Genomic DNA, 26,136 nt, shown 5'->3' on the forward strand with positions numbered 1-26,136 from the left:
AGGTCACCAATGACACCCAGTGGATAAATACTGCAATTAAATCACTTGAAAATACCACACTATTCTTCCAAATACAGTGGTATGTTGGTTTTTTAACATCTCCGTTGATGAACATTTCAGTTTTCGAATGCCATAAACCTGGAAGTAAATGCATCGGTTTTTGAACATGCCTTAGAAGTCAAACAGAAATGCGGCTTCTGCTGAGTTCAAGATCCTGAGGCCTAGCTGTCGGCTATTGAGTTTTCGATTTTTGTTTTGTTTTTTTAAATGATATTTATTGAGAAATTTTTTTAAAATTACACAAAAAAAGAAACAAGACAAAAAAAGAAAAAGAAAAAGTAAAACCATCATTCTCCAATTCTCCACTTTCAATACCTTCTTTCCTTGACCTCCTCCTCCTCCCTTTTCCTGTAACCTGATTTATAATAGTCACAGCAAATCCTTTCCATAATTCATAATATTCTGTCCTCACATTACCTTAGTCTATTTTCATCTTATCTTATATATAAAAAAAAGTTTAAAACTTAAATCTTAATTTTTACCAACTTCTCCTAACCATAACATTCTTACCTAATTCTTTAAACATTTTTATAAGAGCCAAATAATTTCATTTCAACATTTTCCTAACATTCATCAATTTTGTAAAACAGTCCTAATGATAGAAATAGAGACTTAAGCAATCCAATCTTCATCCAGCGTCCCTTCCTCCTGGTCCCGGGTTTTGTCAGTCCTTTTTGTCCTATTAATCTAGCACATTAACCTGGCAATCTTATATCCGAGGCCCTCAAGTCTCTTCCATGTCCCTTCCACAGCTCTTCTTCATATTTTCCTTTTATTCGTGGGAGCTCCAGCTTTGTAATGTTTTTGACCCTTTTCAACAAAACAGTCCCTTTTCCATAGTCCAGACTAGACTCGATGTAGTATTTAAAAACATGTTCCAGATTTCCTTCAAAGTTGAGAGCCCCCACTGCTCCAGACATCTGACGGCCCCTTTCCAGACTCGAAAAGTCCAAATCTCCCTGTATAGGGGGGTCTATCCACCCCCCCATTTCCAAACCAAACCAAATTTTTTCTTTCCAAGTCTGGTCTTTTCCAAGTTCATTTGTCAAATCCAAAAATTTATATTCCTGCTGGGCCGCCGCTCCTTCCGTCTCTGGTGCCCAAGATTCAGCAGAATCCTCTTCTCTCAGCTGTTGTGTCATGGCACGCTCCTGTTTTAGTTCCTGGGTGGGCTCCATATAGTTTCCCACTACCTGTTCAAAGGTTCTGGCCGCATTCGTCATCAAATCCGTCTTCTGGCTTAACTGATCCAATAGGGCATTTATTTTGCAGAAAGCACCCAACAGTGCTTCTGCAGACATTGTCCTGCAAGGTCACAAACCCTTTCCCATGGTTGTAATCAGTGACAGCTGCAAGCTCCCAGGGATTAGTTACAATTTCACAGTTCCCCTCTAGGGGGAAAAAACTTCTGGTTGTTCTTTCTCTTAAAAACAATAGCAACAAAGTTTCTTTTTTAAGATATTTTGTCCATATTTGTTCTTTTAAGATGCGAAAGGGAGCAATGGAGTCACTATGTTTCTCTTCTTTTAACTATCTGTCAAAGACATTTGTTTCTGGTCAGTGAGCTTCAAACGTCAATTCTGACACCCCGCTCCAGGATCAGAACGGTGGAAAATTACTTTGCTTTAGATTCACTTCTGCAGGTTTAAAGAGCTCGAAAAAAGCTCCCCCTTCTTCTCCTGCTACCGAAGGGGGGTTCAGCGATTTTAAATGATGAAAGTCAATCCTTTAAGAGTGATTTTTAAAGCTCTAGTTTGCGTTGTCTTTGCTTTGTTCTGGCTACAGGGAAACGGAAGGCTGACTTCCTGTTTAAACCTTTCCGTTTCAGTACCAAATTAGGGTAAATTTTTAAGTCCAAATTCCTTTCTATTTCACCAGTTCTTATTTAAAGTCCAGATATTCAATGTTCCAGTACTCACGGTTGGTTATTTTAAATGCCAAATTGTCCCAGGAAAAAGGCAGCGCTCTCCGGCAACGGCTATGCGGCTTCACTCCGCAGAAAAAGCGATTGACTCACAGCACCGCGCCACTTCCCCCTCTTTGCTTTGGAGCCCGTTTGTGGGTTCCTTTGCGGGTTGGGGGGGGCGCTAAGGGTGCCCGCCGAGTCCCACGGTCACAGGCTTCATCCGCCTGTGATTTCCAGAAGGGTCCCCGCTTCGCCGCAGCGGAAAAGACCCGTTTCATGCGGAGCTGGTCCCTCCAGTTCGGAGGGAGTCCGCCATTGCCAATGGCGCCACCCCGGAAGTCTGAGTTTTCGATTTTTGAATGTTTCAGAACTTGAATGGTCTTCTCGAATGGATTATGTTCGAAAACTGAGGTACCACTGTATTCATTAAACATAAAGAAGATTGTATGGAGTTATCTCATTACATTTTTCTAAACCATTTTATCTCCTTTTTTACCTTAACTTTCAGTTTCTATAACTGGGTTGTCATATTATAATTGCCATCAGCCTGCCATAATATCTAAAAAGATGTTTATGAATACATGTTATCTCTTTTTCATTCAGTACTTAACCAGTGGTGACTATATGCAATGGCCTCAAGCCACCGGTCTTCACCAGTGCCTCCATCAAAGAGCAGTGATACTTTCATTAAAAGGGAAGTGGATTCTGCCAAACGCTTTCGACCAGTGCAGTCGCTGCCAGATGTATGTCCCAAGGAACCAACAGGTAAGTGTCTCTAACAAAATTGGCTTAACTTTTTTCCAAGCTGAGTGCCACGTTACCCCATTGAAAAGCTGTTGAGTGCCACATTACAGTATGTATGTATTAAATTTGTATACAAATTTAATACATACCGTACATTCATACATACAGCATAAAAACAAAATAAAGAAACGAACAAAACCAAAACACACCAATAACCCCCCTCTCACAAACACATTTAAAAGGACATAGAATGTTAATCAACCAAAGGGCTGGTTGAAGAGGAACATTTTTTTGTGGCACCTAAAGATGTATAATGAAGGCGCCAGGTGGGATCTCAAAGTTACTAGGTCTAGACCCTTACCCTTAACTCTCTCCCTCTCCCTCTCCCCATACACACACCATATCTCATGGAAACTGAGATCTGTGTTTGATACACGCGTGTCCCCACTTAAATGAGGGTTATGTTCCCAGGTACCACAAGTACACATGACAACATGTATAGAACACCATCTAAAAAGCCAAACTCCAGCACAATCACTCCCTCCAAACCTCTCTTCTTAAACTCCAACTCTCCACAGGCCTCCCCTTTCGCACATTTTTGCAATTTAAATAGATTTATTTAATTATTTACCAGCTCTGCGTGTATACATGAGTTGAACACGCGTAAGTGGAGAGACGCCTGTCATTAGCAGGGTAGGCATGGTAAAGTTTATGCTGTTAAACATACACATTGTGTACCTGTTGAACTCTGTGGACATGACAAACTACATTCTAGTGATTTCAGGGGATCTTTTCTGAGTGTGACTTAGACAGATACAATCCTTAAATAGTGAATTGACATTAGTTTGTTTATTGCACAGTTGCATATTACTACAGACATAAAAAAACAGTAAATGTTTAAATTTCGGATATTTGCTTTAAACTTGATAGCCTATGTGAGCTTGAATGAAAAGAACATGCTGGAAGAGTAATAAATCAATTTCAGTAAGATTGTTTTTATAGCAAAAACAATTAAAATCAATTTCAGGCTTATGTAACTCTTGAAATGCTGCATTGTCTTCTAATTCTTCTCTTAATTATACTCTTAGGTTCTGCTATTTTAAAAAATTTTTGTACCTTTGAAAGGAGCAAACAATAGTAAATTACATGATGACTGTTTCAACGTGTAGAAGATTTGTAGGTCTGTCATTGTGAGGCTTTGCAAAATGCACAAAGATAACAATTGTTAATACGCTTCATTTCTCTGATACCTGAAATTACCTGCTGCATGGAGATTTGTATCTGCTACCTCACTGCCAACATTGGAGATGGATATATTTCAGTCTAAACACAAAGGTGCAGAGCAGTCCTGCAGTACATAATTAGAGTGTAATATCTTCTTAAGATATTTATTTGTATAGTTAATTCTGAAATTATGCTGCAGATTTTATCTTGTCATTGCTGGAAAAAATGCATGCCTCTTTCAAGTTACTGTTTTGTCTTTCAGGTGATCCTAATAGTTTATGTGACAGTCCATCTTTAGTTGCTGATCAACATAGATGGACTATTTATCATTCCAAAGTAAATCTCCCAGCAGCACTGAATGACCCTCGGTTAACAAAAAGGGAATCTGATTTCTTTACAAAAACATGGGGACAGGATTTTGTGGACATTGAAGTTGTGCCTTCGCTCTACCTCCCACAAATCAGCAAGGAATTTTTTGTAACATACCAACAGGAAATTGTTCAGGTAAAAGAGAAATCCTATGATAGACCTGTCTATTTCTGATGTTCAGGCTGTGAGTGCTGTTGCTTTTGTAGCAAATAAGGGCGGAAAAAGGAGAGTTGGGGGGAACCCAAAGCTAGAAAGAAAGAAAGAAAGAAAGAAAGAAAGAACCCATAGTGCCTCAAAACAGCCTAATGAGGATTGGGTCTGCTCAGTGGCCATGGAATGCTGACTGACTTTTTTTGCGTATTCTGTGCAGTTTAATTTGCTACCTCACAGAAGATGATAAAAATGTATTTGTCTCTTTAAGTTCTTTCACTGTTTATTTTTCTTCTTGCAAGCTGGCTTAGGACCTAAATTGCCTGGTTGGTGAGGGACTGAGAGGGAGGAGGTGAGCAGGAAAAGGAATCTGCTGCCAGACCAGGCAGGCAGAGGATGAGCACAGTTCATGCTAAACAATTTTTTAAAACGTTAATGCTAACTTGTCAGCCAAAGCCAGCTTTGAGCTAGTGTTTCAGATCCTGTTTTGTTAGCCTCATAGAAAACCATGAGGATGTACAAGCAAACCATAGTTTAGCTACACAAAACTGTGGTTTCCTGTTACATCTGAAGTGGCCCACAATTAATGGAATTTTTTACATTTGTTGCACACACACAGTACTATATGAACATTTTTTAAAAGATTCCATATGCTGGGAGAAGAAACACGACTTGTTCATTTAAACAGTTTTTCCTATTTTTAAGCAGCGTGATGAAAGAAGTACAAGCTCTCTGTGCACAAGGGCTAAAAGCTTGGAACAGTTACTGTACTCTACTCTGAATGTGTCTGCACACACTCTACCTAGCCCTTCTCAGTTTGAGGAGCAAGGTCTGAAGAGGACTTCAAGATGCATTTGACTGAATGAATTTGGAAGCTTCCTTGCAGTAGGAAACCAATAATCCAGAGTTCCTGATCATGGGGAGGCTTCTAAGTCTGTCCAGTTGGATTTGCATAGAAGACCCCTTCATGCTAAGCACACTAAGATGGAGAGTGGAGGGTTGGTGCTGCTGTACACACAAAAGTTGTGGGACACACGGACACCAGTCCCCTGCACTCCCCACCCCCCCTTGCATGTTCAGGATGAAGGCCTGAAGAGTACTTTAGTGCTAAACCTTACAAAGAAGCCTTAGGCCCTCAGGTGCTTTGGGACGATATTGTGGGAATGTTCTGGGGTGCAGGAGAGGATATATTGACTAATTATATCCTTATCCAACTTGTCCTAACAAGTTCCCAAAATATCAGCAGAGTTTATAAACATTCCCCTTTAAGTGCGCAACGGTAACGTGTGCACAGGTTCGCTAGAACCTCTATAATAATTACTCTGGTAATTTCCCCTTTGTTCCCTCTTAAAATACAAGACACAACACAGTCTTTATAAAAGTATAAAAGAGTTTACTCACGATCTGTTCACAATATGATCCCAGACGGCAGACTGGCTTAAAAAGTTACATATACTTAGAATCTATCTTATTGCAAGATAGACCTTATCTCCTCTCTTGGCTGAGAGCCAAGAGGGCATCTTTACATGCTTCCTCATCGAAGGAAAATGGCAGAGAGAGAGAGATGGCTGCCTGCCCTGTGCTTTTGTCATTACCTGCACAGGTGAGGGCACACCCACCTCTAGTCACATGCGGAGGAAGTCTGTCCCCAGGAAGTTTACCTGCTTGCTGGACAGACATCCCTCCCCATGTTCTAACATGTACACTCTAGGAATGTTGTCATTGACTGCTCCTGTGTTTACATCCCACATACCCCTTCTCAGGCAATACAACATATACAAAACATAAACAACTTTATTCAACCACCCAGAGTCCCAGCTTGACACGTAGATTCTGGAAACTCTCTCTTGGTAGGGGTTTCGTCAGGATGTCAGCAGTCATCTCTTGGGTGCTGCAGTAGGATAGCTCCACAAGTCCATCCTGGATCATCTGGCGTATGTAGTGGTATTTAACCCCAATGTGTTTTGTTCTGGCCAGGAACTTCTCACTCTGCGTCAGCTTCAGGCAACTTTGATTGTCCTCTAGCAAGCTGACAGGCCCTTTTCTCACCAACCCAAAGTCCTTTATGAGTTGATCAAGCCAGGCGATCTCTCTGCAGGCTTCTGTTGCTGCAACGTATTCTGATTCTGTGGAAGATAATGCTACACAGCTCTGTTTATAACTGCCCCATGAAACAGGTCCATCCCCAAACATGAAAACATGACCACTTGTTGATTTATAATCAGCATTATCCCCAGCCCAATCAGCATCTGTATACCCAACCAACTTAGGGTCTTTGACGGCTGGTAACCTTAATTTACAATTCATGGTACCCTTCAAATATCGCACCACCCTCTTTACACCTGCCGAATCATGCTCAGTGGGAGAATTCACTTTTCTGCTAAGAATCCCCACAGCATTAGCTAAGTCAGGTCTACATGTGGTAACTAAATACAAAAGTTTACCAATCGCCGACCTGTAGTCATTGTTGTCTGGCAACTGCTTCGAATCCTGCTGATTCTTCAGGAAGTCAGTAGCCATCGGTGTAGCAACTGGATGTGCGTCTTGCATCTGCATGTGCTCAATTAGCTCGTGGATCTTCTGTCTTTGGCTGAGAAGAAATGAGCCGTCCTCTTCTCTTTCCACCTGGATCCCGAGGTAGTACTGGACATCTCCTAGCTCCTTGACCTCCACCTCCTTGCTAAGGTGTTTTACTATCTGTGTACAGTCTTTCTCACTTGCTGTGGCAATAATCAGGTCATCAACAAATGCTAGGATATATGAGAATTGTCCATTATTTGACTTACTGTACAAGCACTTGTCAGCGTCGCCTTGCTTGTACCCAAGTTGCGTCAGCATTTTATGCAACTTCTGGTTCCAGGCTCTGGCAGCCTGTTTAAGTCCATAAAGTCCTTTCTCGAGTCTGCACACTAAATGTGCTTCATGTGGTTTTACAAAACCTTTAGGCTGTTTCATATAAATTTCCTCAGAAATCTGCCCATGTAGAAAAGCGGTAGCAATGTCAATGTGTTTCACCCTCATTTTCTTGGAGGCTGCAATGCTTAAAAGCATTCTTACGCTGCTGTACCTCACAGTTGGTGCAAAAACTTCATCATAGTCTTCACCAAAACGCTGTGAAAATCCCTGTGCCACAAGTCTAGCTTTGTAGCGCTGCACTTCTCCTTCTGACCCCTTCTTAACCTTGAAAACCCATTTACTGCCAATGGCCTTCTTACCGGGAGGCAGCTCAGTGAGTGTCCAGGTCTTGTTCTGATGCAGTGCATCCATCTCCTCCTGCGCGGCCTTCCTCCAGAGACTGGCTTCTGCAGCTGGCATCTCCTGTATCTCTTCCCAAGTGGAAGGTTCCTGTGGAAACGCCGACCCTGCAAAGTAGGACAACCGTACTGGTGGGACACCTTTGTTGGTTCTGGATGAGATCCTGACCTCTGGTTGTGCGACCGCATCAGCTTCCTCATCCTCCTCCAACGCAGGCATGTCCCCATCTGAGTCCTCATCTTCGTCTCTGGTGCTGCCAGGGTTCTGGTCCTCTGCGTCTTCTGGTGTGTCGCCTGTAGGGGGCGCTGTAACACTCGAAGGCAGATAATTACTTTGTGGGGTCTCAAAAGGGAAATATACAAACTCTTGAGTCCTTTCTGACTCATCTGAAGAATCCACAACAGTGTTCTTAGTGTCTACTTTTCCATATTCATCAAAATAAACCGCATGGTATGCATTTGTCTTACCAGTTTGTAAGTCCATAATTCTGTATCCTTTGCCTCCAGAAGCATATCCCACAAGGATACCTGCTTTTGCCCTGGAGTCAAGCTTGTGTCTGTGTTCCTTGGGCACGTGGAAGTAACACGGACTTCCAAACACACGTATGTGCGACAGATTGGGAGCTTTCCCATGCCAAAGTTCAAATGGTGTGCGCTCTGCACCTTTAGTTGGCAGTCTATTCTGCAAATAGACCGACGTGTATACTCCTTCGGCCCACAGCTTGTGTGGCAAACGTGCATCCTTTAGCATGCACCTTGTCATGTCCATAATGGACCTAAACTTTCTCTCAGCTATGGCATTCTGCTGTGGTGTGTAAGGAATTGTGGTTACGTGTGCAATTCCTTCCTTGGCCAGGAGAGCCTGCATTTCATTTGAGCAGTACTCACCTCCATTGTCGCTCATTAACACAGCTGGAGCTCTCTGGAATTTGTTCTTGACCATGGCAATGTATTCCTGGAGCTTCTCCACTGTTTCACTCTTCTCTTTGAGGAAATATACAACACAAAATCTTGAAAAGTCATCCAGAAATATTAAAATGTATCTATTCTTTCCCAGTGAGGGAACATTCATGGGTCCACATATGTCAGTGTGCACTATGTCAAGCACTTTGTTGCTTCTTTGTTCTGCACAACGTGGAAATGAAGGTTTTACAGCCTTCTCAGTAATACAGCTTATGCACTTTGTTGGAGCTTTGTTGCTCTGCTTTACCTGCAAACCTCTTACAAGATTTCTTTTCTGTAGATCCAGAATGAGGCTGGCGTCCCTGTGTCCAAGCCTTCTGTGCCACAGGTCCAGATCTGCTTCATCCTTCTGGCTGGAATGTGCCACTTTTGCAGACTGGTTCTCTGAAAGATCAAGCTCATATACACCATTTATTAGCTTTGCTTGAGCAAACACTTTGCCATTTCTAGTCACTTTACATTCTCCATTTCCAAATGTGACCTGGAAACCTTTCTTGTCCAAAGTGGACACGCTGATTAAATTGCAGCTCAGCTCTGGAACATACAAAACTCTAGAGATTGTGTTCTCAATGCATTCATTGTTTATATTGCATTTCAGGCTCATGGAACCTGCACCTTTTGCTTTAACAATGTTGCCATCTGCAATCTCAATTTCAGATCCTTCTTCATCATTTATCTCATTAATCTCATTAAAATAGTCCTTTTTATATGAAAAATGCGAACTGGCACCTGAATCTAAAATCCATTTGTTACGTTTATTTTCACGATTCTGGACAGCTAAGTTCCTTTCTTGCAGTAACCATGTGCATTCACATTTCCCCTTCTTTTCCCCTTTTGGCTGAAAGGGGTGGGGTTTCTTTGCTTTAGGAGCTCTGCAGTTCTTTGCAATGTGTCCTTCTTTGTTACAATTGAAGCAAATCACTTTCTTAGGCATCTCTTTGGACTTTGTACATTGCCTAGATGCATAACTGCTGCCCTTGCTTCTAGCATTTCTCACTGGAGATTCAGCTCTATCTCTGCATTCTTCTTTTAAATAACCAATCAAGTCTTTAAAAGTCAGACCTTGTCTATGAGCCATCAAACTTACAAATGCGCTAAAGTGTGGTCCAAGTGATGATAACAAAAATGCTATCTTTGTATCCTCATCAAAAGCTTTGGGAGTCAGATCAATTCTTTGAATAATCTCAGTAAACTTGTTGATGTGCTCTGTGAATTCCTCTTTTGAATTCATCCTCAATCTGGTTAATTTACACACCAAGTTTCTGAAGCTGTTTATGCTAGATTCTCCATACACGCGCTCAATATCTCTTAAGATTTGAGATGCATCATCTGTACTATTTATTAATGATAGCTGCTCATCACGAAGTCCACTCAAAATTATGTGTCTAGCTTCACTGTTCATGCGTTTCCAAGCACTTATCTTGGCTAAATCTCCCTCAGTCGATCCCGTGGGCTGAGGCTTTAAAGCTTCCAAAATATGCTTATAATCTAAACATGCTATCAAGCGCTGCTTCCAGTGCATGAAATTATACTCATTCAGCACAGGCATTCCTAGCTTTGCATCACTATCAAAAGCTGCTCTAGCCATCTTAAAATCCAAAAATTTGAAAATTCTTCAAAATTTCTCAAAACTTTAAAATCAAAATCTCAAAAATCTCAAAATACAAAACAATTCTTCACTGCCTTGGGTCACTGTGAACTCTGAGGGAAGGGGGGGGGTTGCTTAATCCCCACTGCACAATGGAACAAAGGACCATGTGTTTACCAGGAAGTTAAGTCAGAAAAATACTACTCAACTTAAAATCACAATCCAATGCAATCCTTCAAAAATACGCAGAAATATGCAATACTGGGCCCATAACCCTTTGTGGGAATGTTCTGGGGTGCAGGAGAGGATATATTGACTAATTATATCCTTATCCAACTTGTCCTAACAAGTTCCCAAAATATCAGCAGAGTTTATAAACATTCCCCTTTAAGTGCGCAACGGTAACGTGTGCACAGGTTCGCTAGAACCTCTATAATAATTACTCTGGTAATTTCCCCTTTGTTCCCTCTTAAAATACAAGACACAACACAGTCTTTATAAAAGTATAAAAGAGTTTACTCACGATCTGTTCACAATATGATCCCAGACGGCAGACTGGCTTAAAAAGTTACATATACTTAGAATCTATCTTATTGCAAGATAGACCTTATCTCCTCTCTTGGCTGAGAGCCAAGAGGGCATCTTTACATGCTTCCTCATCGAAGGAAAATGGCAGAGAGAGAGAGATGGCTGCCTGCCCTGTGCTTTTGTCATTACCTGCACAGGTGAGGGCACACCCACCTCTAGTCACATGCGGAGGAAGTCTGTCCCCAGGAAGTTTACCTGCTTGCTGGACAGACATCCCTCCCCATGTTCTAACATGTACACTCTAGGAATGTTGTCATTGACTGCTCCTGTGTTTACATCCCACAGATATGTCCCACCAGCCATGGAGATAATGGGGGTTGCAGTCCAACAGCATATGTGGACCTAAGGTTGGGGAAGCCAACCTTCTTCAGAGGATAGCCCAGTCCTATGCATGGCTACTCAGAAATAAGAGCTATTGTAGGCATTATTCCCATGTATGTGTGCATAGGATGTCAGCTTTAGTTAAAGGTATAAGAAAAATTGGCCTTGATATATATACTTTAATCTTTAATATATTTTATTAATAGGAATGCAGTCCTGAATTACACAATTGCATTATAATAGATTTAATTTGTTAGTCAACTTTCATTTTGCATAGGAAACTTAAATAATGTGCTGTGGGGAAAAAATGTTTCAAACACAGAATTTTCTTCACCTTTTGTAGAGAGAAAAGATTCATGAGAGATGCAAGACCATTTGTCCTCCTAAAGATACTTTTGATAGGACACTGTTACATACTCATGGTAGGTTACAGGTTTTCTTGTAGCTGCGTAGTCATTCTCTTTAATTTACTAGGGCTGCCATACGTCCCGAATTTCACTCTTCATTGGATAATTTGAGTCCCTGAGCGGGGAACAATGAAGTAAGGTAGCCATAAAATATGCAGGAAAAAGATAACAATATACAGAAATGAGAGAGTATAGAAAAATGGGGCTAATAAAACAACAGCTTCACCATAAAGCAAGCAAAGATAAATTACAGTGAAGACAGCAATTAGAATTTCTAATTTCACCCAATACCTTGGTAAATAAAATATGACATCTAGCTGACTGAAATATTTCAAATTGTCTGCCCTGAATCTTCGAAAATTCAGCTTCATTTAATGCCCCCAAATTCTAGTATTTATGAGAGAGAGAGAGAGAGAGAGAGAGAGAGAGAGAGAGAGAAACATTTCTGTATTCACTTTCTCTATGCCATGCATAATTTTATACACCTCTCTCATGTACCCTGTCTTTTCAACTCTCCAATGGCTAGAGAGTGAAAGAGGTGAATACCTGCCTCCCCACTGCCTGCTGAGATGGTTCTTCAATCTACAAAGGAGAATATTTGCTTTAATAATATTTTCTTCTATTTATCTAAAATGACTGAGTTCAGATTTTTCTTACTTGTGTATATTCAATTTGAAACCAAATCCAGAAACATTCCAAAGTTTAATAAGGGCCTGTATGTTTCATAAAATTGAAAATGAATGAGCAACTGGAGTTTACTGTGAAAATATGTAATTTGAATCTTCTATTTGTTGCGGCATTTTATTTTTAGATAAATCCAGGACAGATCTGGAGCAAGTACCTAAGGTATGATGGAGATTTTCATAGCTGTAAGAAGAAATGCTTTGCTCGTGTCTTTTGCTTATTAATTTATTTGGGCTGTATGTATTATTTATTGAATTTATATACCGCTCTATACTCGCAGGTCTCAGGGTGGTGTACAGAATAGAGATACATATTTTAGCATAGCTTATCCTACTCTTATATGTGACAATGTATGCAGAATTTAGGCAACTTATCAAAATGCATCAATTCCAGTTGTTTTCAGCAATCTTCCTCTTTTTGAAGTTGTTTCTTTTGCTAGATTCTGAAGATTAACTATTCACACTAACACTATAGTCACATTTTATTTTATTTTTGTCCTTTGCTACAATAATCCGTACATATTTCACACATACATAGGCCCAATGCAATAATGTACTACAGCAAGCTTCAGATTTGTGTGATCTCCCCTTCTTTCCTCCTTTGTCCACAAGGTTGAGGAATGGGGGTCTGCACTATACAGGTAAAGGTGGGAACATTAGTGGTGTGTGGTAATGAGGTGTGATTGACTTCTTTTTTCAGATTTTTTTAAAACCAGATTTTGCCTTGGAAGATCCCCTAACATTTAATGCAGTATTACCTTGGTCTCATTTTAATACTACTGGAGGCAAAGGAAATCGTGATGCAGCTTCCTCAAAGTTGCTTCAAGAAAAGGTAAATAAACTCCGTGCTTTTCTCCCCCAGGGGGTACTCAAGGGGACATAGAATCATAGAATCATAGAGTTGGAAGAGTTGGAAGAGAGCACAAGGGCCATCGAGTCCAACCCCCTGCCAAGCAGGAAACACCATCAGAGCACTCCTGACATATGGTTGTCAAGCCTCTGCTTAAAGACCTCCAAAGAAGGAGACTCCACCACACTCCTTGGCAGCAAATTCCACTGTTGAACAGCTCTTACTGTCAGGAAGTTCTTCCTAATGTTTAGGTGGAATCTTCTTTCTTGTAGTTTGGATCCATTGCTCCGTGTCCGCTTCTCTGGAGCAGCAGAAAACAACCTTTCTCCCTCCTCTATGTGACATCCTTTTATATATTTGAACATGGCTATCATATCACCCCTTAACCTCCTCTTCTCCAGGCTAAACATGCCCAGCTCCCTTAGCCGTTCCTCATAAGGCATTGTTTCCAGGCCTTTGACCATTTTGGTTGCCCTCCTCTGGACACGTTCCAGTTTGTCAGTGTCCTTCTTGAACTGTGGTGCCCAGAACTGGACACAGTACTCCAGGTGAGGTCTGACCAGAGCACAATACAGTGGCACTATTACTTCCCTTGATCTAGATGCTATACTCCTATTGATGAGGCCCAGAATTGCATTGGCTTTTTTAGCTGCCGCGTCACACTGTTGGCTCATGTCAAGTTTGTGGTCAACCAAGACTCCTAGATCCTTTTCACATGTACTGCTCTCAAGCCAGGTGTCACCCATCTTGTATTTGTGCCTCTCATTTTTTTTGCCCAAGTGCAATACTTTACATTTCTCCCTGTTAAAATTCATCTTGTTTGTTTTGGCCCAGTTCTCTAATCTGTCAAGGTCGTTTTGAAGTGTGATCCTGTCCTCTGGGGTGTTAGCCACCCCTCCCAGTTTGGTGTCATCTGCAAATTTGATCAGGATGCCCTTGAGTCCATTATCCAAGTCGTTGATAAAGATGTTGAATAAGACCGGGCCCAAGACAGAACCCTGTGGCACCCCACTAGTCACTCTTCTCCAGGATGAAGAGGAACCATTGATGAGCACCCTTTGGGTTCGGTCAGTCAGCCAGTTACAAATCCACTGAGTGGTAGCATAGTCAAGACCGCATTTTACCAGCTTCTTTACAAGAATATCATGGGGCACCTTGTCAAATGCCTTGCTGAAATCAAGGTAGACTACATCCACTGCGTTCCCTTCATCTACCAGGCTTGTAATTCTGTCAAAAAACGAGATCAGGTTAGTCTGACATGACTTATTTTTCAGAAATCCATGCTGACTATTGGTGATCACAGCATTCCTTTCTAGGTGCTCACAGACTGTTTGCTTAATGATCTGCTCCACAATCTTCCCTGGTATTGATGTCAGACTGACTGGGCGGTAATTATTTGGGTCCTCTCTTTTCCCCTTTTTGAAAATAGGGACAACATTTGCCCTCCTCCAGTCTGCCGGGACTTCGCCTGTTCTCCAGGAATTCTCAAAGATGACTGCCAGTGGTTCTGAGATCACCTCTGCCAGTTCTTTTAATACTCTTGGATGCAATTCATCTGGCCCTGGAGACTTGAATACATCTAAACTAGCCAAGTATTCTTGTACTATCTCCTTAGTTATTCTGGGCTGTGTTTCCTCTGCTGAATCATTTGCTCCAAATTCTTCAGGTCGGGCATTGTTTTCTTTATTGGAGAAGACTGAGGCAAAGAAGGCATTGAGGAGTTCAGCCCTTTCTGTGTCCCCTGTTTGCATTTCACCATCTTCTCCTCTGAGTGACCCCACTGTTTCTTTGTTCTTCCTTTTGCTACGAACATACCCATAAAATAGGGTATATGAACTTTTAATGGAAGATAATATTGTGGTGCACAAGACACTTCCAGTCATTATTGATCTGAAAGTATCAAATCTGCAAATTAATTCCAACTTAGCCAGTTCATGCTGAAGTCTCATTTTGAAACTTTCCTCCTTGAAGAATGGCAGCTTTCAAGCCTGTTCTTAAACGTTCAGGAAGATTGAAATACACCTCCAGTGTCATGCTGTATACTTTTTTCCTTGTTTTTCTTTGTTTAATTTTAAATCCAGTGTTCATTAAATATGGTCTGTGTTCCTGGGTATGTGCATGTGTGATTTGTAAAGGCAGCGTGCCCATTTTACTTGAGTTAAATGTCTGGTATTGTGACACTGATTGTGGTAGGTTAAGAGCACAAATGTTACAATATTGATTTCTCTTTCTTCCCTTAAGCTGAGCCACTATCTGGATATTGTGGAAGTAAACATCGCTCATCAAATCTCTCTCCGCTCAGAAGCATTTTTTCATGCCATGACCTCCCAGCATGAGCTGCAAGACTACCTCAGGAAAACCTCACAGGCTGTAAAAATGCTTCGAGATAAAATAGGCCAAATTGATAAAGTAATGTGTGAAGGATCTCTTAAAGTTTTAAGATTATCATTGACTAGAAATAACTGTATAAAAGCATATAGTAAACTGAAGTTAATGGCAACAGTGCACCAAACACAACCTACTGTACAACTATTACTGTCCACTTCTGAATTTGTTGGAGCGTTAGACTTGATAGCGACAACACAAGAGGTGCTACAGCAGGAGCTCCAGGGCATTCACAGTTTCCGGTAGGTGACATTTGACATTCCAACAGAAATTCATAATCACATATAAAATTATTATGATCAGTTTCAAGGGACATCTAGTTCATGCAGATCTAAGTTGATACTCAACTAAATTTAACTCAGAGTAGAGCTGTTGAAATTAATCGATACGACTAAGTGAGTAAAGCTTGGCTGCATACCACCTATAACTGGTATCTTTATATATGTTATTGAGTTGAACTAATTTACTATATTGTTAATTATATTACAGTATATTAGTGTCCAGTGAGAATGTAATTAGTCAGTTTTTTTAAAAGGCCCTAAAAGTATCCTTGATATAGTGTGAATTCTTATTTACATTAATAGTTGTACACCACATAAATGCAAAAGTAAAGGGTATTCAGACTGCCCTTCCTCTCTGTCCTAAATATAGGCCAATCAAGATCAATGGTTGAGTACAGGTCACCTAGTATTATGAGAGAAGGTGGAAAGTTGTCTTTGTCTATTTTCCTCCACACCATCCATAATTTAATAAAGCACTGTCACACTCCTCCCTCCAAAAAAAATCTTGTTTTCTAGACTAAAAGGTCCTTTATATTTTAGTCCAGGGTTTCCCAAAGTGGCTGATAATGACTCCTGGGCTTGATGGGGCTGTGCAAGGAGTGAATAAAGACCTATGGCTCAAAATGAATTAGGGGTGGAAAAGAAGCTTGCAGAAAAGGGCATGTCATGCGCAGAGTGAGCATCCCTTGCCAGTGAGGAACCTCTGTATTTAACAAGATGATTCCACAATACAACCATATTCTCAGACCGTGCTGCTTTGCTGCTTAAAAAATTGTCTATAGGTGCTTTTCCTCACTTTATTCATTTACACTGGGTCAATGAGAACTTCATAAGCTCATCCAGGGTTCAGGTGTTTGAGAAACCCTGTTTCTAAGCCTTTCTTAGAGTGAAGATAGTCATCCTTTTTGAGATACGTCGAACAGAAATCAGTCTAGTGCTCCAGATATTTCTTTCCCTTAGATTTGTGTCAGGGTGTTAAACGCTTTTCTAATAGTCATTGAATGCAGCTCAGCTTTTTTATTCCCGTGATGCTCTCTTGCTGGACTAATAATTGTGCCCCTTTAGATTTGTTCTCCATGCGTTGGTTTTTATTTACCTTTTTGTTTTCCGTTTGCCCAGATTTTAGAAATCCTTTTAGATCTCCTTGCATTCTACAAACTTGGTCATCTCACTGCCCCTTCTGACTCCATCTCTTTATTGAAAAAAAATAGATAGCTCTCACCTCAATAAATATCTTTGGGGAAGCATTACTGCATGCATACCTCCACTGTTAGAAGTCAGTTTACTCTTGCCCTCTATTTCCTGTTTTTTTAGCCAGCTACTGATCCCTAAGAGGACCTGTCAACATCTCCCATGACTGCTGAGTTCTCAAGAGTCTCTGGTTACTCATGAAGTGTGTAATTAGAATGCATATTTTATAGCAAATTGTTCTCTTTTCATGGAGATGTCTGACATTAATGTCACAGTGGAATTTAAAAGTTTTTTTTTTTTCTTCTTTTGCTGCAAAGGAAGACATAACGTAAATAAACTGTATTCAGTGTCCTTTATTTATTGTGTAGAAATTACCCAGATGATGCTTATACATCCCCATATTTTACTGATATTGAGATAATGGCACTTTCATGCTCCCTCCCATAATTATTTTAACTTTTTCACACATTTTTTTCTTGAACAGGCATCTTGGATCACAGCTATGTGAATTAGAAAAACTCATAGATAAAATGATGATTGCAGAGTTTTCTACCTATGCTCACAGTGACTTAAATAGACCTCTGGAAGAAGAATGTCAGATTCTGGAAGAGGTACAGTACTCCCCATTTAGAAGGCTTTTTGCGGTCTAATTGCCTCTCAGGACATAGAACAGAACACACTGCTGTCAATGCCTATTCCATTCACTTCTCCTCTACAAAATGAGTTTTCACCAACACATCTTGAATCCTCTCAGTGATTTGAAAGCATTAATTTTGGCATTTTCCATTCAATTCTTTTTTATTTCTCAGCTGTGTCATAATGCATACCACTTGTCCACTCCTTCATTCATGGAAGGCACAAATGCATACCCTGTATTGTCCTTACCAGAACTAGCTTCTGTGTATAGTATGTGGGGATGAATGCAAAGTATACATCTGTAGCACATGGCTTCTACAGCAGCCAATAATTTCTGCCGGGCCAGAATCAAACCTTGACCTTAATAGTACAGAGACTAACTCCTATTGTACTTTCCAACAGATTTGCTATTTAGCATGTTAATTTATCTGCACTAGTAAGGTTCTAATCTGCCATTTGAGTTCTGATTACCTTTCTTTCACATGTGATCTTTATTCTTGTTTTTTTTTCTAAATAGGAAAGGCTTGTATCTTTAGTGTTTGGACTTCTAAAACAAAGGAAATTGAATTTTTTTGAAATATATGGAGATGAAATTATTGTAACGGCAAAAAATATAATTAAACAGGTAATTTATTTTTGAGGGATTTTTACCTTTCACGTATATAGTAGTTAAATGTTTTGTGTTTTTTTGTGCTTTTTTTCTAAAAAAAATATTTAGGGGTACTCTCATTTTGATTCAAGAAAATCACCATTTTATAGTTCAAATTGGGAAAAATAAATACAGGAAATGGAAAAAAGTACATAGTTTCACAAAATGTTTAGGGGCATTCGTCCCCCCAGAAAAAAAAGCACTGGTTTTATGTATGTCTTCAGGTCTTCTGATATTTCCAGGTATCTAAACCGGTTTTCTTTCTCTATCATGAGTTATACAAAGCCCAAAGAATGGATATACTTTGTTGATTTATCATATGTTTTGCTTATTGATTGTTGTTTGAAACAATAATCTAGATTTTAAAAATAGATGTATTTTTTATAAGCTGTAAATAATGGAGTACCATAATCGCTGACCACTGGCCTTCTGACTGGGGATGATGGGAGCTGTCATCCAACAGCTTTGGGGGACCCAAGGTGAGGACGGCTGCTCTAAAATACCACCGTTGCATCTATCCCAATCTGGATTGGGCTTCCCGCACCTGCCATTTATTGCTCTCCTCTTTAGTTTAGCTCTGCCCAATCTTCCTTGAATCTTCTGTGCTGTTTTGGGAAAAGAGACATCATCTTCATCCTAGTATTGAAAAGATTTTATATTCTTTGGGTACTAAACACACTGGCTTATTTTGGACAGTCTTTTCAGGCTTAGTATACACTAGAAATGAAGCAAAGAAGGAGAAGCTTTGAAAGGCTATAGGCCAGGGGTCAGCAACCTTTTTCAGCTGTGGGATGGTCCACCGTCCCTCAGATCATGTGGTGGGCCGGACTATATGTTTTTGGGGGGTGGGGGGAAATGCCCCACAAATAACCTAGAGATGCATTTTAAATAAAAGCATACATTCTTCTCATGTAAAAACACGCTGGTTTCCGGACCATCTGTGGGCCGGATTGAGAAGGCGATTGGGCCGGATCCGGCCCACGGTCCTTAGGTTGCCTACCGCTGCTGTAGGCAATACTCGGTGCATTTCAGGGTTTCATTATCTTTCCTTTTTTACTGTACACATAAGATTTTTACACATACACTTAAAATGAATGTGACACACATGAATTACACTTAAAATGTGAATGTGTAACATACAGTGCTCTCATAGTAATGTATGAATAGGCACTCAGAATAATGTTTGAAGGGTACAAAACTTACCCATTCAGGACAACTTATCAAATGTTTTAAAAAGGTATTTGGAAACCATAGGCAGGATTGAGTGAACATTTTCAGTGGCCTGGGCTTCAGTCCTTAAACCTGGACTTCAGTTTCCTGCATCATTCTTCACACATCACAATAATTAGCAGGAGGAAGATAAAGCTGAATAAGGTGATCTGTGAGCAGACTTGCCTAATGCATGTGTGGTCCAATTTCATTTTCCATTGTGAAGTTTTTATTATTTCAGCTCTGAATATTAGGATAATCAGGAAGTGTCTGATTCAGGGGTAGAAAGCTTTCTCTCCAAATTTAATTCTAAGACATATTTTTCTTATATCTTTGCAGTGTGTGGTTAATACAGTGTCACAAATAGAAGAAATAGACACAGACGTGGTTGTTAAGTAAGTATAAAGTATAAAGTTTTGAGTTGCCATGAACTAGATTTACCATTTGCTTCTCTATCCGTGAATTGCCTACCAATTTTGTCCACATGCTTTTTACTTCTTCTTGGCATCTGTGCTTTTAGCATAATTCCTATAACTTTGAAAGAGTGAATGTGTTGATCATGTGCAAACAGCAGAGGTGAAAATGGCAGGTCACGCAAGATAAACTTTCTGAAATTCTCTCTCCTACATGGCATTAAAGGTGCAAAGCTTTATCTCCTTTTCCTCTGCTCATCATAGAGAGAGAGAGAATGAATTTTGAAAAACTTACGTTAAGGCTGCAATCCTATACATCAGTGGTTCCCAATTAGCTAGTTTTTCAAAAGCCAAGCCATGGACCCCATACTTTTGAAAATGTTGATAACTCCATGGTAGTTTCCTGTACAGATGATTTTTTAAAAAGAAAATGTGGGGTAGCGCCTAATAATTTTAGGTATACTAAATAAGAGACTATAAAATTTGTGATATTACCTTTCAAAAATGACAAAGATTTAGTTGGCGGGAAGACCAATTTAATTTTATAAACATATAGTACAAGTGAACAAATTATGACATGTCTAGCAGCTACTAAGCATAAATAATAATAATGAACTTACTTACTTGCAACCCATCTGGCTAGGTTGCTCCAGCCACTCTGGGCAGTTCCCAACAAAATGTTAAAAACACGCTTTCAGGTCTGTAGGTGGTTGCTCGCAAGTAAACAGCCAGGACTCCGACTTGTCTTTTACAGGTTTTATTGAGTTCAAACTATGTACAGTTCAGAAGTCCAATCTTAAGAATGGTTTGTTGAAAGAAGTGAACTCAAGCATCAAGCTGTGAAACTGGCTTGTTTCAACAAACCATAGTTAAGATTAGCTTCTGTTTAGGGTTCAGATGTAATGATAAACTCCAGTTAATCAAAAAATAGAAGTGAAAGCTTTAAATCTCCTCCTGGAGGAGAGGGGAGGATGAAGTGTGGGAGCTGAGACCACCTGCTGCTTATTCTCATCAGGATAAACCATGATTTAATCCCCGCAATGGGGTGAGCGCCGGTTGCTCGGTCCCAGCTCCTGCCAACCTAGCAGTTCGAAAGCACAAAGTGCAAGTAGATAAACAGCTCCAGTGGGAATGTAAACGGTGTTTCCGTGCACTGCTCTGGTTCGCCAGAAGCTGCTTAGTCATGCTGGCCACATGACTGTATGCTGTACGCTGGCTCCCTCGGCCAGTAAAGCGAGACGAGCGCCGCAACCCCAGAGTCGTCTGCGACTGGACCTAATGGTCAGGGATCCCTTTAGCTTTACATGTACTACAGAATTATCTGCAAAGTTCCTGAAAGTCTTCAGTTTCTGAAACCTCAGAATACAAATTTTGCTACAGAAATTATGTAAACATAATTTAATGTTGATCTTCTTCATCATTTTTATTATGCATTCCCCCCCCCCGAGGTGTACTGTTAGTCTTTGTATCATTCACCATAATAATAGCACTGTGAGGTGGACCTTAATATACCTTTTTAGAGATCGGAAGCTGAGCCTGAGACGCTGAAGACAGAACTGGCAAGGATGTACCCAAGGCCACCTTACAGGATGAGAGTTAAACTGAGTTTAAATGAAATTGTAATTATTGTTATATGGTATTCTTCATAGACTTGCAGATCAAATGAGGATGATGAATTTTCCACAGTGGTTTGATCTACTGAAAGATATATTTTCTAATTTTATTTTATTTCTCAAGAGAATTAAGGTAAGAAGTGTACTTTATAGACTTTATATTGTTATTAAACCAATTGAATTTTGATACATTTGGAATTGGGTCTCTTGCATCAGCTGAGTGAGTTTTCATGAAAGGCATTGGAGAGTCCTCTGCCATTATCCAAAAGCAGGCAGACTGAATCTCAGGCAATACTTCACTGCCCCTTGCTCAGAGCATAATCCCTTTGGCAGGTTAATTGTTCTTCAAAGCTGAATCGCTGACATCCTGGGGCCTCTTAGGAGAATCAAATTTTAAATTGAGAGATCAAGCCTTAAGGCTCCTGCCTGTAAGTTACCCAGAGGTATTGCTTCAGCTGAGTGTTAATTTTTACCCTCCTTTGTTAGATTTACAGTACACTTCTGAATGAATTGTATCCTTGTATGGCATTATAATTTATTTGTACAGCTGGAAATGGAAATGAAAATTACCACAATTCACATGTTCCTCTGAGGTCAGGAATGGAAATCTTACAAGCAAATACAGTGGGCACTCGGGTTGTGAACATGATCCGTGCGAGATGCACGTTCGCAACCTGCAGCGTTCGCAACCCACATCTGCGCACACGTGGGTTGCAATTTGGCGCTTCTGCGCATGTGCAAAGCACGATTTAGCGCTTCTACATATGCGCGACCGCCGAAACCCGGAAGTAACCAGTTCCGGTACTTCCGGGTTTCGGCAGTCCGCAACCCAAAAAAACACAACCTGAAGCGGCTGTAACCCGAGGTATGACTGTATAAGCTGTATTCACAATCTTTTTACTGTGCGAATATTACATGATTGCATTATTTTCTACATTTTTTTATGTCTCCCTTCCATTGGAATTTATTGGCGTTAATTACGCAATTAACTACACTAGTTTCAGACATAGCAGATAGCGAGATGAATAATGTAGATTTTAGGAGAAGCTAAACTGCAGTAGAACAAGAAACGGTGCTGATTGTGAGGAACACAGGGTGGTGCGGAAATCACTGTTTCCTTCCATCCCTAGCTCTACAGTGTAACAAAACTAGATTCAGCATTGTGGTGTGGGAAAATATTGTGAATTTCTTCATCAATTAAATCTCTCTACGTGCTGATAATTCTAGAACTCTGAAATTGATACCGTACCTTGATCAAGCCCTGAAAGATAACACTATCATTATTAATGTTTCATGTTTTATCCTTTTAGAAAAATATTTGGGGAAATGGCCTAATGGCGTAAGTGGCATAAATTTATTGGCCTTGGTTTTAAAAGGCTGCCAGTCACTTTTTGCAGAATTCATATGAACCACCATGATTATTGCATTTAGCAAGTGACAGAAGATGTTATGGGGCAGCATAAATGATGTAAACATAGTGGATATGAATCATTCTGTTGTGTTCAGATTTTGCAGTATTTAAAATAGAAACATTCTTGCTAAAAGATGTACTCTTCAAGGAATTCAGCACTGTCTCAATTTTTTTAACCAGCACTTATTTTATCTTAGGCAACACTAAATGTTATCAGAAGAGTGGTTCTCTTGGTTCTAGACAAGAACCAGAGGAGCAAGGAACTGGGTGATACTTCTGCTCAGAAGAACTCTGCAAAGGACAGTACCATAGACACAGAACTGGTGTATCTGGCGCATGAGGGCATGTTCATAAGTGATGCCTTCAGTGAAGGAGACCTCCCGTCTGCAGCAGCTTATTCTGCCTCTCAGAGAAACCTTTCCCCAGACAGTGAGCCCAGCAGCAGTGACTCTGTATCTGAGCCAGAATGTACCACTGACTCCTCATCTAGCAAGGAACAGACTTCGTCCAGCATTACACCAGGTGGAATTGACATCATGTAGGTAGCAAAAAAAAAAAAAAAGCAGGATTCAGTCCCCACTGCAGCTAAACAAATTAACGAAATTAGCACAAGTTCACTGCTTTTAAATTTGAAATTGAAAGTAAACTTTCCCAGATGCTCTAAAAATGTGAGCCTAAAACTCAGTTTCAAGTTTAATGCATATTCTGCCCATGTTGGCTTCTCAACTCTTGAGTCTAACACCTTCAGTTTCATAGCATTCTGTAGGTTGTACCCAACAGGGTCTTATGGGGACACTGCAGAGAAGATGTTAGAAGCAGGAAGGCTGCAGGGGAGAAGAGAAGAAGGGGAAGTCACGGTGTGTGAATGGAAGTCTGCTCATTCAGCCTCAGCCATTAACTTGGCTTCTCTTTTGAATGTGATGATATAAATTTATGACTGCGCTCTATGATATGATAATAAATTGTCCCTCCCATTTTCATTTCAGATCTAACATGATATAAGTATTCCAAATTTTGAAGCCCTTTGTTTTTAGTTGCAGTTAATTACACCTGAAGAGCTTTGCAGATTCTTTCTTCTTTTCTTACCTTTACTTTTCTCTGGTCTCTGTTTGCCCTGTTTAAAAGCCCTAGCTGTGTTCCCTGACTCTACACCCATATGAGTTAGGAATGGGTTTCAGTCCTCCTTTTTGGCTTCACTGATGCACCATATGGACATAGAATTTCCTGTGTTTGAGAGTAGATATTATACAGAGAGCAAGGCATAGATGCCACAACAGTGAGGTTACCAGCCATCCACAGCCTTTCCCTGTCATGATATTTGGTAACATCTTGGACCAGCCTTAGTTGGAGAACACTTGTGGCCACTCAACAAGTCAAAAGGCAGATCTTTAATATTTTTCCCCATTTCATTTCTATACAGCCTCATATTTTTAGGGAAAAACCTCAATGCAGTTTACAGCACATTTAAGTATTAAATAAAACAATCCAGAATAAAACATTACTGAAGAAAGTCAAATATAAACTATACATTCAAAGCAACATGATTAACAGGAAACTAAAATTTATCTTAAAGATGTCAGAAAAAAACATTACAAAGGAGATAAACTACGGGATGCACACTTAACACAGCAAATAAAGCAAAACAGACATCTTACACATTTAAAAAGAAAACATTGCTAAAGGAAATAAAATATAAAATGCACATTTAGAATGGCATAAATAACAAGAGAATAAAATATTATCATAAGCATAGAACATATCTGCAGCTGTTGCTGCCAGTCCTGCCAATGGTGGTTCATGGCGGGTGGCAGCTGTGGAAGCTGCCAATATTCTTCCCTCTCTGGAAATAGCATGTTGGAAAGACTCAGGTTAGTGTATACTACGTTAAACAAAAATGTGTTCTAGTGGAATGGTGTGTAAATAATGTAAACACGGTGTAAAAGACTTAAATGATCAGTAATTGGCCATCAATTGCTTGGTTTTTTGTTTTTTAATTTTGGTCTTTTGGTCTTTATTATTTGTCACTTCACTTGCTGCTGCTATCTATTGGACAGTTGAAAAGTCAATTCTGCTCCAGTTCAGAGATTGTTATTGACATCAAAATGCAAAGCTCTCATTGTCTATGTAGTTGCATGTGAATCATTTCCTTTTTTGAGCAGACTGGTGGGGCACTAGATTGTTTCAGCTGAAAATTATGTGTGAACAAAGTCTTCCTTCTATTTCTTTCAGGATTGGTGAGGACATAAAGCTCTCAGAACTGGAACTAGGTAGATTAGCAAACAATATCCAGGACCTACTTTACAGTGCCTCTGATATTTGCCATGATCGTTCTGTCAAGTTCCTAATGGCTAGAGCAAAAGTAAGTTCCATGCATATACCTGCGTCCCAGAAGAGGTCCAGCTAGGGTCATTAATGTAATCATGTCCTTACACCTGGACCCAACACAGTCTAAAAATAGCCTGATGTCTAAAAATAGCCTGAAAGTTGGAAAGGGCTTTGCTTTATATTTGAGATGATATTCATACAATAGCCCAGGGTGAGGAACTGTTGGCGGTTCAGGTCACTCACCTGTCAATCACCTGATGACATAATGATATCAGAGAGTCCATGCTGATGGCGCTTTCCTTACTGCATAGCCTTTTCAGCCTTTATAATGGGGTAGGATAACAATGAAAATAGTTGTGATGCTGTTACAAAACCTTTTTCATTTAGGATGGGTTCCTGGAGAAATTGAATTCTACAGAGTTTGTTGCTCTTTCGCGACTGATGGAAACTTTCATCTTGGATACAGAACAAATCTGTGGTAGGAAGAGTATGTCATTGCGTGGTGCACTTCAGAGTCAAGCTAACAGATTTGTAAACAGATTCCATGAGGAAAGAAAGACCAAACTCAGGTATCTTTCTGTGATTATGTACATGTGTGCTTCAAGGCTCCTTAATTAACGCAACAGCTCCTGAAGCTTCCCACTACCACCGCCTTTTGAAATGAAAGGGCAAACGGTGGGAGAAATGTGCTCCATAAGAGCCATCTGCCTCAGGGTTGGGTAGTTTAGCCCACCCTGACCTCAGTTTCTGAGACAGTGCCATTTCTGTTGCTTATAACTCCTTCCCATTCCAGCCTATATTTGGTATCAGGTTTTCCCCTGAGTTATATGGCATTGTTCACTTAGCTCAGAGCAAAGTCAGGTGGCTAATTGTTTGGCTAAAGTGTGTCGTCTGATCTGAGGAACCAGGGTTCAAA

The 26,136-nt window shown here is 40.2% G+C and overlaps 1 protein-coding gene across 7 annotated transcripts in view; it reads left to right on the forward strand.

The window, feature by feature from the left end:
* The window catches only part of VPS54 (VPS54 subunit of GARP complex), a 49,139-nt gene that overhangs the window by 8,982 nt on the left and 14,021 nt on the right, over window positions 1–26,136 (forward strand). For 6 of the 7 annotated variants that reach the window (XM_080997362.1, XM_080997366.1, XM_080997360.1 and 3 more), the window contains exons 2-14: window positions 2,570–2,731; window positions 4,197–4,438; window positions 11,511–11,589; window positions 12,386–12,420; window positions 12,958–13,089; window positions 15,349–15,734; window positions 17,449–17,575; window positions 18,118–18,225; window positions 19,798–19,853; window positions 21,521–21,617; window positions 23,093–23,433; window positions 25,125–25,254; window positions 25,608–25,789. In XM_080997362.1, coding sequence (XP_080853488.1) covers window positions 2,596–2,731; window positions 4,197–4,438; window positions 11,511–11,589; window positions 12,386–12,420; window positions 12,958–13,089; window positions 15,349–15,734; window positions 17,449–17,575; window positions 18,118–18,225; window positions 19,798–19,853; window positions 21,521–21,617; window positions 23,093–23,433; window positions 25,125–25,254; window positions 25,608–25,789 — 2,051 coding nt within the window. In that variant the 5' untranslated portion in view covers window positions 2,570–2,595. Of the gene's footprint in view, window positions 1–2,566; window positions 2,732–4,196; window positions 4,439–11,510; window positions 11,590–12,385; window positions 12,421–12,957; window positions 13,090–15,348; window positions 15,735–17,448; window positions 17,576–18,117; window positions 18,226–19,797; window positions 19,854–21,520; window positions 21,618–23,092; window positions 23,434–25,124; window positions 25,255–25,607; window positions 25,790–26,136 lie in introns of all 7 variants that reach the window. The other variant, XM_080997361.1, reaches the window with a different exon arrangement.

The sequence above is a fragment of the Podarcis pityusensis genome (genome assembly GCF_964106645.2).
Source record: "Podarcis pityusensis genome assembly, chromosome: 3".
NCBI classification, from domain to species: domain Eukaryota; kingdom Metazoa; phylum Chordata; class Lepidosauria; order Squamata; family Lacertidae; genus Podarcis; species Podarcis pityusensis.